This window comes from Gracilinanus agilis, chromosome 4 (assembly GCF_016433145.1).
Source record: "Gracilinanus agilis isolate LMUSP501 chromosome 4, AgileGrace, whole genome shotgun sequence".
NCBI classification, from domain to species: Eukaryota; Metazoa; Chordata; class Mammalia; order Didelphimorphia; family Didelphidae; genus Gracilinanus; species Gracilinanus agilis.
The window spans coordinates 493,216,702-493,235,150 of record NC_058133.1 but is presented as its reverse complement, the minus strand read 5'-3'; the positions used below and the strand labels follow the sequence as shown (position 1 = coordinate 493,235,150).

At 41.6% G+C, this 18,449-nt stretch overlaps 1 protein-coding gene across 1 annotated transcript in view; it reads left to right on the top strand.

Moving 5' to 3' along the window:
• The window catches only part of NCOR1 (nuclear receptor corepressor 1), a 174,622-nt gene that overhangs the window by 140,819 nt on the left and 15,354 nt on the right, over nucleotides 1–18,449 (top strand). The window contains exons 29-44 of the mRNA XM_044673007.1: nucleotides 549–632; nucleotides 1,410–1,666; nucleotides 2,210–2,570; nucleotides 4,889–5,122; nucleotides 7,437–7,646; nucleotides 8,165–8,314; nucleotides 8,860–8,891; nucleotides 8,949–9,036; nucleotides 10,501–10,666; nucleotides 11,192–11,697; nucleotides 14,263–14,391; nucleotides 15,071–15,237; nucleotides 15,474–15,697; nucleotides 16,497–16,634; nucleotides 17,872–18,014; nucleotides 18,377–18,430. Coding sequence (XP_044528942.1) covers nucleotides 549–632; nucleotides 1,410–1,666; nucleotides 2,210–2,570; nucleotides 4,889–5,122; nucleotides 7,437–7,646; nucleotides 8,165–8,314; nucleotides 8,860–8,891; nucleotides 8,949–9,036; nucleotides 10,501–10,666; nucleotides 11,192–11,697; nucleotides 14,263–14,391; nucleotides 15,071–15,237; nucleotides 15,474–15,697; nucleotides 16,497–16,634; nucleotides 17,872–18,014; nucleotides 18,377–18,430 — 2,943 coding nt within the window. The remainder of the gene's footprint in view (nucleotides 1–548; nucleotides 633–1,409; nucleotides 1,667–2,209; nucleotides 2,571–4,888; nucleotides 5,123–7,436; nucleotides 7,647–8,164; nucleotides 8,315–8,859; nucleotides 8,892–8,948; nucleotides 9,037–10,500; nucleotides 10,667–11,191; nucleotides 11,698–14,262; nucleotides 14,392–15,070; nucleotides 15,238–15,473; nucleotides 15,698–16,496; nucleotides 16,635–17,871; nucleotides 18,015–18,376; nucleotides 18,431–18,449) is intronic.

Genomic DNA, 18,449 nt, shown 5'->3' with positions numbered 1-18,449 from the left:
GAAGGATGGGGGCCTTCTTTGAAAATGAATCATCTGCATAGAGATGACTGTTAAACCCATGGGAATTTCTCAGGTTCCTTAGCAGGCAGAAGGAGAAAGGAACAGGGTCCATCAAGGACTAAACTTTGAGGAATCCCTGTACTCAGAGGGCTTGATGTGCCTTTTCATATTTATTTCCCCTTTTCAGTCAACCTTTAGATATTTCTTAGGTTGTTTTTTCCATTCTCAATAAACTTGGGAGGTGGTTATTTGTTTGTTTTGTCCCTTGTTCTCATATTTTCTTTCCCTGCCCTTTCCGGGTCTTAACTTCAAATATAACTTTCCTTTTTGCTCTTGATCTAAACTAGTTCTTAGCCTCAGCCATTTTATACTTAAGCATCTGTTTAACTTTTGACATATAATGGGTCTGTATTGTGAATCTCACATGTTACTGCTATTCATTCTAACATGGAAGACACATTTTTTAAAATGGTCATTGTAAGACGGTAAATATTTGTGAGTTCTCGAGATTACCCATTGTATTTGATTATTTGTCTGCTTTTTGAAAGGATTGATATGCCGTGCTCTGCCCAGGGGGAGCCCTCATTCTGATCTTAAAGAGAGAACAGTTCTATCTGGTTCTATAATGCAAGGTAAATTAATCATTTTTTAACTGTATATTTATTACCCTTTTGTTGACACAAATGGTTCATTTGACATAATGTGTATAAAGCCTGCCCTTTGGGGGTTAGTAGGTAGTTTACTGTTAGATTCTTATGAACAAGTCTTTCCTAAATTTTTTTTTTTTTTAGATAGACGTGACTTATTTGAAATTTTATAGGCTCTAGGGTACCTAGGTAGTACAGTGGATAAAGTGCCATGAAGTCAGGAGAATCTGGGTTCAAATCTATCCTCAAATACTTCCTAGCTTTGTGGCCCGACAAGTCACATAACCTTGACTGCCTAGTCCTTGTCACACTTCTGTCTTAGAATTGTTATTAACACAGCAAGGGATTTGAGAAGAAAGTAAGAAAGAAAATTTATAGGTATATATTCTTTTATATTTATAAATATTCTTAATAACTACTTTTTGATAATAATTATACCTGTAAAAATGCTTTAAAATGTCGATCAACAACTTTTGATCTGGAAAAGTACCTTAAATATAATCTGATCCATCTTTCTCATTTGATGAGTGAACAAATAAAGTCTCAAAGAGTTCATGACTTTGCCATGATACCCCACATAGGTAGTGATAGAGCTGGGACTAGAACTCAAATCTCTTAACTGCCAATCAGACACTGTTTTTAGTCAATCCTCATTCTCTCAGTTCTAAGGAATTGTGTTCCTGACATGTACAGGGTCATTAGGGTAGGAAGTATTGCTCAAATGGCAATGGCTAAGTACTCATTTAATTTTTTCTTTGGAAGGTACACCAAGAGCCACAACTGAAAGCTTTGAAGACGGCCTTAAATATCCCAAGCAGATTAAAAGAGAGAGTCCTCCCATCCGAGCATTTGAAGGAGCTATAACAAAAGGAAAGCCCTATGATGGAGTCACCACCATCAAAGAAATGGGACGTTCAATTCATGAAATTCCAAGGCAAGATCTTTTAAGTCAGGAAAGCCGAAAAACTCCAGAAGTCATCCAGAGTACCAGGCCCATCATTGAAGGTTCCATTTCTCAGGTAATAGAGCTATAGATGGTTGGCCTAAGCTTTGCATTTAGCAATTCTGCTTTGAGAGAAGATGTCAGATTTGGCTCTGGAAGAGATCTTAGAGATCATTTAGTTCTGCCCTAGCATTTTAATGAACTGAGGCCCATGAGGTTTTAGTGACTTGCTACAGAAGCAATGGCCAGAGACAGGACCTGAACCTAGATTCTGTGACCTTAAATCCAGCATACTTTCCACCACACAGTGCATTTTTGTTCCACATTTCCATAAAACCTTAGAAACTAAGACTCAGTGCTTATAGAACTTTATGACATTTTTTTTTTGAAGGGATTGGGGTTGGGAGAGGAATATAAATACAAAAGCTATCATCACAGTAAAAATTATTTTGTTTGGAGCTTGTAGTGTTTCTTATTCAGAACAAGGAGATCTAGTTAGATATCTAGTTAGATGGTTCAAGTCAAACACATGAAACAGTAAAAGCAGTCGTGTTTTGTTAATTAAATCTTTTTTGTACCCTGGGAAAAATATTTATGGTACTTGCCTTTCTCTTTTTAGGGTACACCCATAAAGTATGAAAGCAGCTCTGGTCAATCTGCTATTAAACATAATGTCAAGTCCTTAATCACAGGCCCCAGTAAACTCCCTCGTGGATTGTCTCAGTTGGAAATGGTTCCTGAGAACATCAAAGTGGTTGAACGTGGAAAATATGAAGATGTAAAAGCAGGAGAACCAATCCGTTCCCGGCATACATCAGTTGTTAGCTCAGGGCCCTCTGTTCTAAGGTCAACACTTCATGAACCTCCCAAAGCACAACTGAGTCCTGGGATTTATGACGACACCAGTGCAAGGAGAACACCTGTGAATTATCAGAGCACCATGTCCAGAGGTTCCCCCATGATGAACAGAACTTCTGAAGGTATGGCTCTTTTGTAGCTTTGTCTCACCATCCTCCTGGAACTTTATGTCAATCACATTTCAGGGCTGTCCATCTTCAAGTTAGAATCTAAAATATCATGAGTCCAAAATGGATGTGAAAAAGGAGTTCAGTTTCGAAGTGTGTAACCACATTTCTCTCTTAGTCACTAGACATAATGGCCTGGGTCCGAGCTGGGCCAGAGAGTTCTTCTGTCTGTGTTAATTCATGATTTCATCTTGTGCAGCGAGAGGCAATGAGATTGTTAACCAACAAATCTATTCGCTGTTCTGTTCTTACAGCATTGGTCTTGAGCTAGGGTTCAGTCATCAGAAGTTACTGAGCACTCGCCTCCCTGGAGCTCGGGAATGATACCAAAGTTTTATAAGTTAGGGGTTTCTGTGAAAGAGGAACGTGGAATAATGTGGGGGGGGGGGGGGGGGGGGGGGATACAAACACATGCGAATTAGTACAGTGTGAAATGAGTGCTAACCAACAAGTCACCTTGTTAGCACAGTGTTAGAGTAGCTGCTTAGATACAAATGGAAGTAACCAAGTATGGCTAAGGAGGCTTTTTCAATTAAGTAGGCTTCTGAAAGTGCTGCCTTCCTAGTCCTCTGTGACCCACAGCCCCCAACTCTGACCCAGTGTTGCTTACTAGCTTGGCCTGGGCTTTTTTTCCTTCCCTGAAAGGAACCTAAATTCCTTAAATATACATTCCTTATGGCACTAACCCCAAAGCAAAATGGGTGGGGCTGCCATTTCTGTTCATAGATTCCTTTGCAGAACTAATTTTATTTATATAAATGAGGAGAGAATATAGCATAAAGTGTGACTTGCCCTATTTTCCCTGAGAATGGCTGTCCATCTTCTAAGCTTCTCACCCACCAAAGATGACCCTCACTTTTCAGTTTGGTTTTAAAGGCAGCAAGACACACAGCCAGCCATGTAGCCATGTATTATGTGCAGAGGATATATAGAAAGACAAAAGACAGTCCTTTTCTCAAGAAGCTCCCGATCTAATGAGGAAGATAGCATGCAGGTAGCTATGTGAAAGGAGCAAATAACTTGGAAAGAATCAACAGTGCCAAGTATACTAAGGGGAATTGAGAGAGGCTTCTTATAACAATAGAATTTTGAAGGAAGCCAGAAGTCAAGATGGAGGCAGAGAAGGGAAATGAACAATATAGTATATAGAGGATAACAGGGTAATTTGACTCCCACCCTCAACTGTAGTCTATGTTGAAGATTAATAAGTAGTGAGCTTGAATGGAACAAATGTTGGTGTGGTAAAGAAAGAGGGACTAAGGAAGACAAAGGTGGAATTGTGTGTTAATATAAGGAGCTTTAGAAGATTTGCCTAATTTTTTGTCCACAAGAAAGTTTAAAGTAGCAAGAAAGTGAAAATAAAACTTATCTACAAGACTGGGTCAAATGACTGGAAGGTCATGGAGCCTAAGATTATGGCTTTGAGGGGGGGGGAGGGGCACAGGCGGGAAGGAAAAGTCCAAACTGAGAAGTCAGAAAAGGAAATTATTTTCATTGAGAAAAGAGATGGTGTTGAGGTTAAAATTATTAATGATTAATAGGCTAAATGGGAAAGGATAATCTGTAGTCAACATATTGCCCACCTTTTCTTTTCAAAATCAGTCAGCCAATAAACATTTATTAAAGACAGAGCACTAGGCATGGAGTCAGGAAGACTCATCTTCTAGAGTTTCAAATCCTGACTCAGACATTTCCTAACTCCGTGATCCTGGGCAAGTCACTTAATCTTGTTTGCCTCCATTTCCTTATCTGTAAAATGAGCTAGAGAAGGAAATCATAAACCACTGCAGTATATTTTCAGAAACACTGCAAATAGGATCATGAAGAGTTAGACATGGTTGAAAAACAATTCGACAGAGGTCTAATATGTGCCAATCACTGTGCTAAGTGCATTGGATACAAAAAGTATAAAATGGTGGGGTGTTTTTCTCAGTTCCAAAAGGGATCCTCCTTTCAGAATCTCATGTGTCAACCTACTTCATTGTAATTCAAATATTGAATATCTCCTAAGGACAAGGTCTTGTATTCCCTGGCTTGCAAAAGGTACAAGGATGAGTCTGCCTTATTCTTCATTGAGTTTACAGAGAAAGCCAAGCACACTGATCACTGTTTTCTCCTCATTTGCACAGATTGAGTAGAAAATGATTTTCAGAGATGGAATTCTCATTTTTAAGATAATAAAATAGATGCATTCACACAAATCCTTAAAAAATTGGTCAGTTCTGTAAATGCAAGTTAGATCAACTGTCTTCATGGATGATAATTCTTTTCAGCTGCTGTTTCTTCTGGGAAGTCTGCAAATCATGAAAGGAAGTCTACACTTACTCCTACCCAAAGAGAAAGTGGACCATTACCGTCTAAGTCTCCAGTCCCAGGAGTGGACCCTGTCGTCACCCACAGCCCCTTTGATCCCCACCACAGAGGCAGTGCACCGGGGGAGGTTTATCGAAGCCACCTTCCTACACACCTGGATCCAGCAATGCCATTTCACAGGGCACTGGACCCTGGTGAGTGCTGTTTGGGGCAGTGATAGCTTATGATATTATTTAAAAGAAGAGTAAATACCTTTTTTGGTTGAGAAACCCTTTTCCTTCTTTTCTCCCCACCTCCATCCACTCCTTAAGAATCCAGAAGCTAGAATAGTCCTGTACTGCACGAGGAGCCTATTAATGCCATCTGTTTATAGAGAAAATTTCCATGGCAACCAACATTTATAGCATGCATTAACAGAGATCTTTCCAAGGATAATTATTCTCTTAGAAGTTTCAGTGAAGCAAAAGTAACATTAACTGCCAAAGCCCCCTTAACTCTTGAATCTCATCTCTTGATGTTACCCAGCCTATAGAGAGCTACTTTGGTGTTTGTGGTTCAGATATATATTCTCTCACTGACTCAGAACATCTGAAAAGAACACATTTTCCAGGAGAACAACACAAGGGCCAAAGACCTCCTCCTAGTCTACATAGATACCTTGGCTTTTGCCCATGTTGCTTTCCTATCTAGACAACTCCCTCTCCTTCTCAAATAAAATATGTGTATCTGTTTTCCTTTTCAATTCATCAGGCATTATAATGGTACCATACATAATCCCTGGGGTATGAAGACAACAAAAGGGAAATATTTCCTGCCCTTGAGGAGCTTATATTCTTTTTTTTTTTTAATTTTACTCTTTAATATTTTGCTTATTTATTTATTTGTTTGTTTGTTTTTATTTTTTTGAGCCCTTAACTTCTGGGTATTGGCTCCTAGGTGGAAGAGTGGTAAGGGTGGGCAAGGGGGTCAAGTGACTTGCCCAGGGTCACATAGCTGGGAAGTGTCTGAGGCCGGATTTGAACCTAGGACCTCCCGTCTCTTGGCCTCACTCTCAATCCACTGAGCTACCCAGCTGCCCTATATATATATATAAATTTTTTTTTTTTTTTAGAAAAATTTTCCATGGTTACATGATTCTTGTTTTTACTGTCCCCTTTACATCCCCCTTTGCACGAATTTCCACTGGTTTTAACATGTGTGCTCAATCAAGACTTATTTACATATTATTGATAGTTGCATTTGTGTGGTCGTTTAGTGTCACATCCCCAACCATGTCCGCATCAACCCATGTGTTCAAGCAGCTGTTTTTCTTCTGTGTTTCCACTCCTGCAGTTCTTCCTCTGAATGTGGGTGAGGAGCTTATAGTCTATTGAAATAATATGTATACAAGCAATAAATGCAAAGTAAAGACCGACTAAATACAAAATAATTTGGAAGGGGCATACTAATAGCCCCCAAAAGAATGTTGTGTTTAGGGTTCATTGGGCCAATCAGGGTTTTGCATTCTTGCTATTATCGCCTAAGTAAGTAGTCTAAATACAAAGCTTAAAACTGCAGAGAGCAATCAATGGCATTTTGAAAATGTCTCAAAGGGCTTATAAACATTGCATGAAAGCTATTTACCAGTTTTCTTAGACTTTAGGGAAGCAAATTTTCAGTCATCTGGTACGTCATCTAATTTCTAGGAGTTTCCTAGAAGTAAAGGGGTAAGCACAAACTAAGTCATCAGGGGAGGCAAATTATAGGTGTGTTACCCTATGGAAAAGAAATGCTTTAGGGTTATGATATCTTTCTTTATCTTCCTCAAATCAAGCATCTGTGATCTGTGTTAGTTTGTTATTCTTATGCCAAATTAGATCCTATGTTTCTTAGTGAAAAAATGGGTTAGTCTTCACTGTGTTATTTTGCATATTATGACTGTGTGTGTGTGTGTGTGTGTGTGTGTGTCCTGTATCTAAAATTGGTCTGTGTTTTTGGTCTACTTTTTGATCAGCACAGATTAGATCTATTTCTCCCCTCCACCCAGCAGTCACCATGTCCTTCTATTCACATGTTTTAATTCATGATTAATTGTTTGTTCTCCAGCTAGCCTTTCTTGCCCCAAGAATGACAAAGATGACTATTTATAGTATGTTTATGCAAAGAAAAAATGCCATTCTGATCCAGTATTATCATGAATCTGATGGGACAGAATTAAATTTCTTCTAAAGAAAAGTATGGTGTAGGTGGTTCTTTGGAGGAACATTATAATTTCGCTATTTAGAAGTATTTGGAAATGAAAACTGGAGAATTCTCTTAGATTTTATTAGAACTATTAGAAAAATGATTAATTTTAACCATTCCATACCTCTTCAAAACCCAAGTTCTAGCTGGTCGGAGGTAGTACATGTATGCTATGTGTGGCACAGGGAATTGTTCTTGCTCATCATAGTTTGCCAATAGCAGTAGAACTTCTTAAGGATGTTTGGGGGCCTTCTCCAGAGACTGAACTTTCTCTCTTTTCTACAGCAGCTGCTGCATACCTATTCCAGAGACAACTTTCCCCAACACCAGGTTACCCAAGTCAATATCAGCTTTATGCGATGGAAAACACAAGGCAGACAATTCTAAATGATTATATTACCTCACAACAGATGCAAGTTAATTTGCGCCCTGATGTAGCCAGAGGACTCTCCCCACGAGAGCAACAATTAGGTCTCCCATATCCTGCCACTAGAGGTATGTTTCTCTTGTTTCCTACAAGCAGAATTCCTCTCAAATGCGTTAAGAGTAGACTTTGTGTGGTTTTTGCCAAGACCACCGTCCCCTTGAGTTTTCATAGGCCTCCCAAATCCATGAAGCCCATGTGGTGCCCAGTGTGCATAATAATGTCATTCATGTGACTATATAGTACTTAAGAGTTTGCAGAGCACCTTCTTCTGAAGCCGAAGAGACTTGGAGATGTTAGACTATTTGCCAAGAACACACATCTGGTGAGGCTGAATCTTAAGCTTAACACATTTGACTACCTTGCTCCATAGCATTTTATTCTCCCAGGCTTCACTCAGGGGGCAAGAACTCAATAATGAGCTCTAAAAGGGTAACTTCTCCAATTTACATGATACAGTTTTTAGAGCTAACCCTTTGCCAACTTCTTTGTGGGTTCCTAGGAAGTATCAGAAGCCCACACCCTTGCTATTAGGCATGAGAAAACAAGGATTACATTCCTCATTTCAATTTGTTATTCTTTCTTACAGGAATCATTGACTTGACCAATATGCCTCCCACCATCTTGGTGCCTCATCCTGGGGGAACAAGTACTCCTCCAATGGAGAGAATCACTTACATACCAAGTACCCAGCTGACCTTCCCTCCTAGACCTTACAACCCTGCTTCAATGTCTCCAGGTAAGTAAGATGCCTTCATCTGCCTTAATGTTAGTAGAAGAGTTGCCTAGTGGTTTTGTACCAGTGTCCTATGAGAAATTTTTCCGTTTCTTCATGAGCATAAATTTTAGGACTGGAGGATGCCCTAATATTCATCTAATCCAGGTTCCTCATTTTAGACTGGAGGAAACTAAGGCCCAGGGAAGGTTCAGTGATAACCTAGGTCATCCTGACACAGAATATCAGAGCTGGGATTTCAATTCAGGTCTTCTTCCTTCAGAGCCTTCCCTCTTACTACCAGGCCTTTCTGACTGCAGTGGTGCTAGTTAGCACTGTTTTTTAGCTAACTATAAGTTGATATTTCTCAGTTGACAGTGGACCTGTGCCGTGGAGAAATTTTGCAAAATCATTGTATTCATCAACATTTTCATTTGAACTCCTTTAAAACTAGGCATAACTTTCAAATCTAGAAATTTTTAAAAAAATTTTACTCATTTGAAAATTGAAGTTTTGAGGACGTACCTCATGGAGGTGTGGGGGAACCAAAGGATTTGTGTGTTTTACAGGCCACCCTTCACATCTGGCTGCATCTGCTGCTGCTGCAAATGTGGAGAGAGAACGTGAGCGAGAAAGAGAGAGGGAGAAGGAACGAGAGAGGGAGAGGGAGAGAGAGAGGGAGCGTGAACGTGAGCGGGAGAGAGAACGAATGGCTACTGTCTCTTCAGAATTATACCTTCGTCCAGGTAAGAGATGGAAGGTGTCAAGTTCATTTTCTATCTTACTGTTAGATGGGAGAGGCAGGATCATTTTTATGGATCCTAAGATTAGTTTTCCAAAGTGAATTTGGGAATCTAACACCATTCATAGTACTGGCCAATCTTTTGATGCTAGAGTTGAAAATGACTTTCAAAATCATTCATTTAGATTTTGCATGTCTTAGAGCAGAAGTTCTTAATCTGTGAGCTATTAGTCCCATGGTGGGGGGGGAGGGGGATTTACACCTTTATTTTCACTTACTTCTAATTGAAGTCTAGCATTTCTTCCAATCATTTAAAAATCTTATCCTGAAAAGGGTTCCATAGGCTTCACCAGCCTGCTGAAAGAGGCCATGACACAAAGAGTTAGGATATCCTGTTACAGAGGAGTCACCACAGAACTCAGTGGAAGACTCCAGACTTGAAACCAGGGCTCCAGACTCAGGCATTCTTTTCATTATACCAAGGTATAAGATTTAACTCATATACCTTGGTAGTTGACAGGTAATAAGGTTTTTATAAGACAATGTCAGTGTTATTTCCTTTTGAAAATATTAATATGAGATTATGGATGTTAAAAAAATTTGTTATTCGCCATGGTATTTCTCAAAGAAAACAGACTTATTTTTATCCCAGTGTCTCCAATTCATATTGCATATTCTAAAACCCAAGTGGTCCTTGGCCAGATTAGTACAGCTAGTGTTGCCCTCCTCTGAGATGCTTATTGATCCTTTTATCATTGGGGTGGACAGGAAATTACTTAACTGGTGTTCCAGAAAGTGCAAAAGACTTTGTTTTGTTTCTCATTCCAGAAAAGAGAAACCAATCTTTTATTTTTATTCTATTTATTGTTTTATAGTATTGCCCATTAATAATAGATATTGAATGTAACTGGCTGAAAGAATGAATGACAAAGCATTTCTTAATCACTGTGTGCTTCACACCTTGCTGTGCTGAGGACTGAAGATACAGTTACAAAGCCAAACCAGTCTTTGCCTTAAGAAGCTTCCATTCTAAAGGAGGAGCCAAAGCGCCAAGGGGTGTGCAATGGTAGCGGGGGGAGCACACTGGTTCTAGAAAGTTGTGAGAAGAATGAGATGGTAGCCAAGGCAGGTGAGCTGGCCAGGGAGGAGATGATTGAAAAATAGGATTAGGATTAACTGTGGGTGCCTGAGGCTTTCCCAAAAGGTTTCCAAAACAGTACTGATTCAGCACACCCAGAACCCCAGGACTGTCCTGGCAGTTAGTCTGTGGTGGTGATGGCAGGAAGGTAGGGAGTAAAGTGATTGGCTGTTCATTGTTTCTCTGTTTTGAGGCTGCTTGGTTTTTTGAATAATCAGATATCCAAGAAGAGGATAGTCATCCTTCTTCTCCTCAACACTGAAAATATGGGGGGAGCTTCTTGGCATCCCGTTCCCTCTCACTATACTAATTTCTGTCTGACCGTTGCAGGTTCTGAGCAGCCTGGAAGACCTGGCAGCCACGGCTACGTCCGCTCCCCTTCCCCCTCCGTGAGGACACAAGAAAATATTCTACAGCAAAGATCCACGATTTTCCAAGGACCCAATGGAACCAGCGTCATCACCCCCTTGGATCCTGCTGCCCAGCTGCGCATCATGTAGGTTCCGTGTACATCTCTTACCAAGGAATGTATTCCCGCTCCTGCTCACCTTTTTGGATGGGTTAAAACTGAATGTAATTATGACATAAAAACGTGCTTCTCTTCTACAAGTGTTGACTTTTGGGTGGTGAATCCATGGTCTCGGTGCTGCTGTCAGTGAATAGGCCCATCCTTCCTAGGCGCCTTCAGTCCCTACAAGCAGTCACAGCTGAAATCCTTGGCTTTCCAGTTTTTCAATTCATTGTCATTGTCAGGAATAATAAGACTTCCTACTGACATTGTTGTTTAGTTTACCAAGTACTTTGACTCCCTCATCGCATGTAAGCTTCACAGCAGCCCCATGAGCTAGGCAGGGCCCACGGACGTCACGGAGGTGTCTGTGGTGGACACTGAGGCGAAGGGCAGTGACGCGGTAGAGTGGGCATTGGAGCGCCTGTTTTCCGACTGTCTTCAGTTCTCTTTCCTCTCCACCACATGCCCTTTGATTTGTTGTCAATCATTTTTGATGTTACTTGTTTACAGGCAGCTGCCCCCTGGCGGGCCTTCCCTAACTCCAGGCTTACCTGCCTCCCGCTACAACACTGCTGCAGATGCCTTGGCTGCCCTGGTCGATGCAGCTGCTTCTGCCCCTCAGATGGAAGTGACCAAAGCAAAGGAGAGCAAGCACGAAGCATCCAGGCTGGAGGAGAACTTGAGGGGCAGGTCAGCAATGGTTAGTGAGCAGCAGCAGCCGTCGCCACTGGAGCAGAAAACCCTGGAGGGGGACAAGAGGTCTGCCCAGTGCCCGTACACCTCCTCGGCTTTCCCAAGCGGCAAGCCCCAGGGCCAGTCCTCTTCCATCGTCTATTCAGAGGCTGGGAAGGAGAAAGTGCCCCCTCCTAAATCTCGCTATGAGGAGGAGCTCAGGACACTGGGGAAGACCACCATCACCGCAGCCAACTTCATTGACGTCATCATCACCAGGCAAATTGCCTCAGACAAGGACGCACGAGAACGCGGCTCTCAGAGCTCCGACTCTTCTAGTAGTTGTACGTATCTTGGGCTCGACTTGCGACGCCCTGGCGGTCAGCCCTGCGGCACCAGGCTGCCTAGAGCGGGCCTAGCTGGGAGGCCAGAGGCTTTCTGAGTTGTGAGTTTGATGAGAAGAGGCTGCTGGCCTTAACCGAGTCAAGGAGTGCACCAGGGAAGTGCTGACAGAGGCTTTGGGCCTCTTCAGAGCCGGTGCCAGTGTCCCAAGGGAGACACTGGAAAGAACTAGGGAGCTGTGACCTGATTCCCATTCAGAGAGCTTTGGAATCCTTTACGCAGAGTCAATTGCCTTTCTTTTAGGCACGTTAATGGAATGGAATAGAAGCATTCATAATTCAGTAAACGTTTGGCCACGTGTTAGATGTGTATGTGCTTTGTTTATTTGCATGTGCACACACGTGTATAGATTGTTTTTTCCTCGAAGGTCCTCCTAATCTCCTAATTGTTTTGTTCAGGTAAATCCTTCTATCCTAGCACACCTTGAACATACATCCGTTATCATCAGGGAGAGTCGAGGACAAATAGCTCACAGGGTAGAAGCTGTGAAACTCACTACTGTGCACTGACATCTGACTTAAAGAATATCACTCTTTCGGCCTCTATTTTTCAATGCATTTATAATTCAAGTCTTAGGTTGAGCACGACAGAGTGCCCTGGCTTCTCTTCTGTTGTCTTTGTATGTTGGCTTTTTAACATGTGCGTACATGGCTCAGTGCATAGAGAGCCAGGCCTAGAGTGGGGAGAACCTGGGTTCAAATCTCACCTTCCTAAATATTTCCTAACTGTGTGAGTCTAAGCAAGTCATTTAACCCCATTTACTTGTCCCTTGCCCTTTTTAGAGTTGTTCTTCTGACAGAAAGTCAGGGTTTTTCAGTGTGGTTTTCTTTAGCATTTGACTTTTTCTTCCTATGGTATCCACTGGACCTTGAAGAGGGTCCTGTGGTTCCTTCTTCAGTAGCTGAAATACACAGCCCAAGCTTAGGAGAGCCCAGTGGCCAGGGATGGATAGATAGCAGGATCATCCCATCTGCCTTTGTCTTGTTGGCATGTGTGGCGGGTCTGGAATATGTAGCATATAAGGATGAGCAGCATGAGATAAACTGCTGGGGAGATTTCTCCTAAGATAAAAACTCAGTCATACCATGGATGTGATCATCCTCAAAAGAATGCATCTTAAAGAGCTCTGTGGCAAAGGGATGAGGGCCTGAGAGCTGAGGGAAAAGGAGTAAGAAATGGAATGGGACTCATTCAAGGGAAGCCCTAAGAACTAAGTATGACAGTTTAAGAAATAGGATGAATTTTTAACCTTTACGAAGTCATGGTACACACACTAACATCATTTATTTGAAGTTGGACTTTCCAACTCTTGCCCCTGATTTACGTTAGATTCAGAGGGTAAAGCTAGTGCTGCCCTTTATTTTTTATTTAAAAAAAAATTTTTTTTAAACCCATACCTTCTTAAAATCAATACTAAGTACTAGTTCCAAGGCAGAAGAGTGATAAGGGCCAAGCAGTAAGGGTTAAGTGACTTGCCCAGGGTCACACAATCAGGAAGTATCTGAGGTCAGATATTAACCTAGGGCCCTCCTGTCTCTAGGACTGATGCTCTATCCACTAAACCACCTAGCTGCCCTCTGCCCTTATTTTTTTATTTTTTAATCTTGGTATCTGCCCCCTTCAGCATTTCCAACCTCTGGGAAAATTGAAAACAAGGATGCGACATGTTACTGTTTCATGGAATTGTAGCTCCTTTGGGGTGTATAGAACCAAACCCTGAAGGTGTAGTCATGCTCTTTAGGGGGACTAATTGGGCATTGAAGACAGTAGCAGACATTTTGGTTTTGTTATTTTATAATTTGGAAAGTTATACATAGATCTTGGCAGATTCTCCCTCCACTAGTTCTCCATCTGTTTTTCTTGCCAAGAACTCCAGTTGGAGTTAAGGGCCATTCATTTTCCTCCAAATATTCCCTAACATTTCCCTAAATTGTCTTGGCTTTTCCTAGTCGTTTAGAACTTACTTGAAGTGACTTCAGTAAGCCTCATTCCAGTTGTCTGCAAAAATACTTACAGGTGGTTCTTCACCAGTTGCTTTTGAAAAATATCATGTCCAAAAAGCAGTTTGAGTGGCTTATAGATTCTTTTTAAGGGATTTGAATCATCTGCATACCAAACCATCAGAATTAGGCACTCAGCTCTCAAGGCCTGTGCCTGTATTACCCAATTCTAAAAAAGTGCATCACTGAGGCATCTTTCCCAGGATAGTCTCACTGTTCTTCTCTTGGCCTGCTATTAGCCTGTTTAAAGGACTCACAAAATGGTGCCGAGGTATTATCTATCCTTGTGATTTGTAACTTTGAGGAAGCTATTAATTGTGGTAAAGACATCTTTAAAAATACAAATCAGTTGCTTTATTCTGTTTCCTTAATTAAGGGTCATCAACGAAGGGGATGGAGAATTCCTCTTGTTTTTCATTGAAATTTGTGGGCAGGTTGAAAATATTTTGCTCTGTTAAATTTTCAAGATGATTTGTTTTCAAATAAGATGCCTTCCCTTTCTTGAAGTGTCATCTCATCGATATGAACCACCTGGAGATGCTATTGAGGTGATAAGCCCTGCCAGTTCACCAGCACCACCCCAGGAAAAACTGCAGGCCTACCCGCAGGAGGCTGCTAAGACGACCCCAGCAGAAAGTAAGCCTTTTCTGAAGGCCTAGGCCCTTTGTGTTTATTGCCTGACCACCATCAAAAAGCATGAGCATTTGCCTATTATAAAGAAGAACAGAAAAAGAGAATTACCTATGAAACTGTGAATCAGCGGTGCTTACAGCTTGACTTTTTAAAGGATGGATCTTACGCCGACCAATATACTTGTGTGTGTTGGACAGATGTTAGTATGTGCATATGCTCTTCATTCTTAGCATTAGCTAAAAATGTTCAAATTGGTGTGTTTCAAATTATTATGACCTTTCAGTCAAGTCTTTGCCTCTAAAAAATTTAGAGTTTTTAAAATTTTAGAATGAATCTGGATCCTTACATAGATTCACTGTTGCAAATAACTACTTACTGAAGAAACTTTGGTTTCTCATTCTCTTTTGTGGATCTTTGTCATTTTGATCCAAGAAAAGACAAGCATTGGTTGTTAGAATTGGCTGAGTTTCTCCGCTCTGACCTTGAATCTGTTCTCTTTCTATTGTAGTCATCATTCTGAAAGTGATGGAATGTTTAGGGCTTTTTTCCTCTTGAAAATGATTTTTAAAGTGTTATGAGTTAATTGTCAAGTTCTTTGAAGAGACAGCTCTGAAGTTAGCTTAATCTGTGATCATTAGTGCTGGGAGAAAGTCCTCACTGAAAACCTCCTTGGTGTCATCAGGTGATCCCAGTAGACAGTACGATGGATCGCTGCCTCGATATCGATCCCAACAGGAGTCTCCATCTCCACAGCCACAACTGCCGCCGCCACCACCTTCTTCCCAAGCAGAAGGAATGGGACAGGTTCCCCGGACCCATCGCCTCATCACCCTCGCCGACCATATCTGTGTAAGCTTCTCACTGTGCTTCCTGCTGGGTTTGGTGTGTGTTCTGGTGTGTTCATAAGGGGAGGTTCCAGCAAGGATACTTCAAGTTTGTCAAGATCCCTTTTCTCTTTGTGGGTATCCATCCCCTCCCCATACATCCCACCTGCTTTTTTTTCTTCTCCAAATACCAAATTCTTCTATTAGAATGCATGGGTGTGTTACAGATGCTTAACCACTTCCTTCTTTCCCCATTAACAGCAAATTATTACACAAGATTTTGCTAGAAACCAAGTTGCCTCGCAGGCTTCCCAGCAGCCTCCCACTTCTACATTCCAGAATTCAGCATCTCCTTTAGTATCTACTCCTGGGAGGGCAAAAACATCGAGCCGTTACAGTCCAGAAACCCAGCCTCAGGCTGTTCTTCATCCTCGGCCTGGCTCCAGGGTGTCTCCTGAGAATCTCTCTGATAAATCCCGGACAAGGTAAAGGATTTGCTATAAATTTTGTGCCGAACTGACTTCCCCATATTAAAAGTGATTGGCACCTATCAGCAAGTCTTGTTGGTGCCTGTTAAGTATTTTTTTATAGTCAGCGATGAGGAATGAGTATCTCTTAAGCAGAGGATAGGGTAACTGGTTATCGTACACTAACAAATATGAAAGCTCTTGTCTCTCTAAAGGAACCCTTTTGGGCATCCTGCCTTTGGAGTCCACTTGAAATACCACAAAAAGATTAAATGGGGTGGGAAACACTTATTAACAGCAGCAAATATTGGACTTCACAGTCAGAGGTTGGATGTTCCAGAGGAGCGCCATATTCCAGGAAATTCTGTTTTTTCTGGATGAGAAATTGCTTTCTAGGTGAATTTTCTCATTAGCCCTCACCCCCTCCCCCCATGTTAAAATTATAGTAATTCTCTTTACTTTCTTAGTAGACAGAAGAAAATTTGGAATTAGACTCAAGTGAAGAGGGTTGTTAATGATCATGAGCCACAGTGATCAGTGAAAAAGGCCTTCCGAGTGCTTCATTGGGTGGCTAGCAAGGAGGGCCTCATGGTGGAGAGCAGGAATATCAGGAAGTTAGCCACTTTCAGTCCTGAACATTCCTGGCCTGCTGCTAGCTGCAGGAAGACCCGTGTTGTCAGTTATTAGCTAATTCCCACCAGCAGCAGATTAAGCAGAAGACTGTCTTTGGCCTGTGCCATAGTAGTGATTGTCCTGACTCCCCGAGGCCCTCCTTGGTGGCTTTTGCTGCTTTCTGATGATGTGTATCTTATCATAGGCCTGGGAAATCTCCAGAAAGAAGTCATGTCTCTTCAGAGCCCTACGAGCCAATCTCCCCACCTCAGGTTCCAGTCATCCATGAGAAGCAGGACAACATCCTGCTTCTCTCTCAGAGTGCCGTGCCTGCGGAACAGAGGTATGCCCAGCGCACACAAGTGGGGGGGGGGGCCATTACCCTGGGGGGAGAGCCCTGGCTTTGGGGTCAGAGACTTGAATTCAGGTCCAGGCTCTACCAAGCAGTCTGAGGAGTGGCAGGTTAGAGGACTTTGTGAACTGCTGGAGATGGCATATTTTACATCCCCCACTTGACCGTAAGCTTTGTGCGGTCACGATCTCTCTTTCATCCATTGTCTCTGCTTCTAATACGTAGCAGGTAATGGACACTGAATGAAAAGAGAGGCTAACTCCTAATGCAGGCTCCTGCGTATGACTCTGTAAGGATTTTACTTCATGACCTTTAGACTCCACAATACTTAAATGGTTTTCTTGCTTTAAAAAGTCAGTGTTCCTTCTTCTTTCTGAGTCTGACCCATCCCAGTCCTTTTTATAACTTAAAGAACTTACTATGATTCTTCCTACCAGAATATAGCAATCCTTCTTCTTCCCCTTGTGTGGGCCCCCTCGTTCCTCCTCCTCAGCCCATCTCAGATTAGAATCTGTAGGTCTCAGTTTATAATGTCACTGGAGTTACCTCCCTTGGGGCCTGCCATGAACCAAAATGATGTCAGCTCTTAAGGTATTCTGCTGATACTAAGGCACAGTGACATTTCTCTTTGTAAAGAGATTGAAGTCTTCCTTTCTAATACTGTAGGGAATCTATTGGAGGGCCTGTTGGGATGATTTCAATCCATACTAGCTAGCCCTAGTTAGGAGAATCCTATTAAAGGGTTCTTTATTTTATTATTATAATGTATTTAATGTATATAATGTATAATATATTATTATTGTGTATTATATCACATTTCTTGTGATGAGTGTATTTACTATGGATGATGCCATTTACACAAAGCTTGAATTAATATTGTATGTGAGTAGTTTTCAAGACCTTGATAAGAATTTGTTGAATTAGAGCTCATTGTTGTATCGTCAGGTGGTTCTAATAGCATGAGCAGCAGTGCCTGCTGAGTGAAAAGAGGTCTGGACTAGGAGGCAGACAAACTGGGTCAGAATCCTGGCAGTCCCCTAAATCTGTGTCGCTTTGTACATCTATAACTCTGTAACCCAGGTTAGAGCCCGAGACTAATCTGGACCTTAGGAAGATCGTTACCAATAAGCTCTGACAAAAGAGGTTGGGGGTTTGAGTTGTTTTGGTAGATGGGAAGTTTTTTGGGGGCCCACAAGAGTAACCCCCAGCATCATGGTCTTCCTCATAGGAATGATTCCCGCTCACCAGGAAGCATAAGCTATCTGCCTTCCTTCTTCACCAAGCTGGAAAACACTTCACCCATGGTGAAATCAAAGAAGCAGGAAATTTTTCGTAAGTTGAACTCCTCTGGTGGAGGTGACTCTGACATGGGTAAGTGGGACTTTGTTTATTAGCTGAAAACCAAAATATATAATTCAAATGTACTAGTGGTGGCACTCTTGAAGTCACATTTTACCTCTTATCTTTCAAGACATACCAATAGCTTTTAGCATTTTATAATTAAAAAAGAATTGCTAAATAAAAAATGACTGTTTATAGTAATAATAAATGTAGGTGGAAATTTTTACAGATTGTTAGTACCCCAGGGGTGTCTATAATTGAAATGGGCACTTCAAGGGGGAGAGTAGAAGCTAAGACCCTTAAACAGTAAAGCTTTTGAGTACTTGTTATCTGTTTCGATGTGCTTGATTGGCTCCAGAGAGTGAACTTGAATATTTGATGTTTAACTCCAGCAGCTGCTCAGCCAGGAACTGAAATCTTTAATCTGCCAGCAGTCACTACCTCAGGTAAGGCAAATGACAAAAA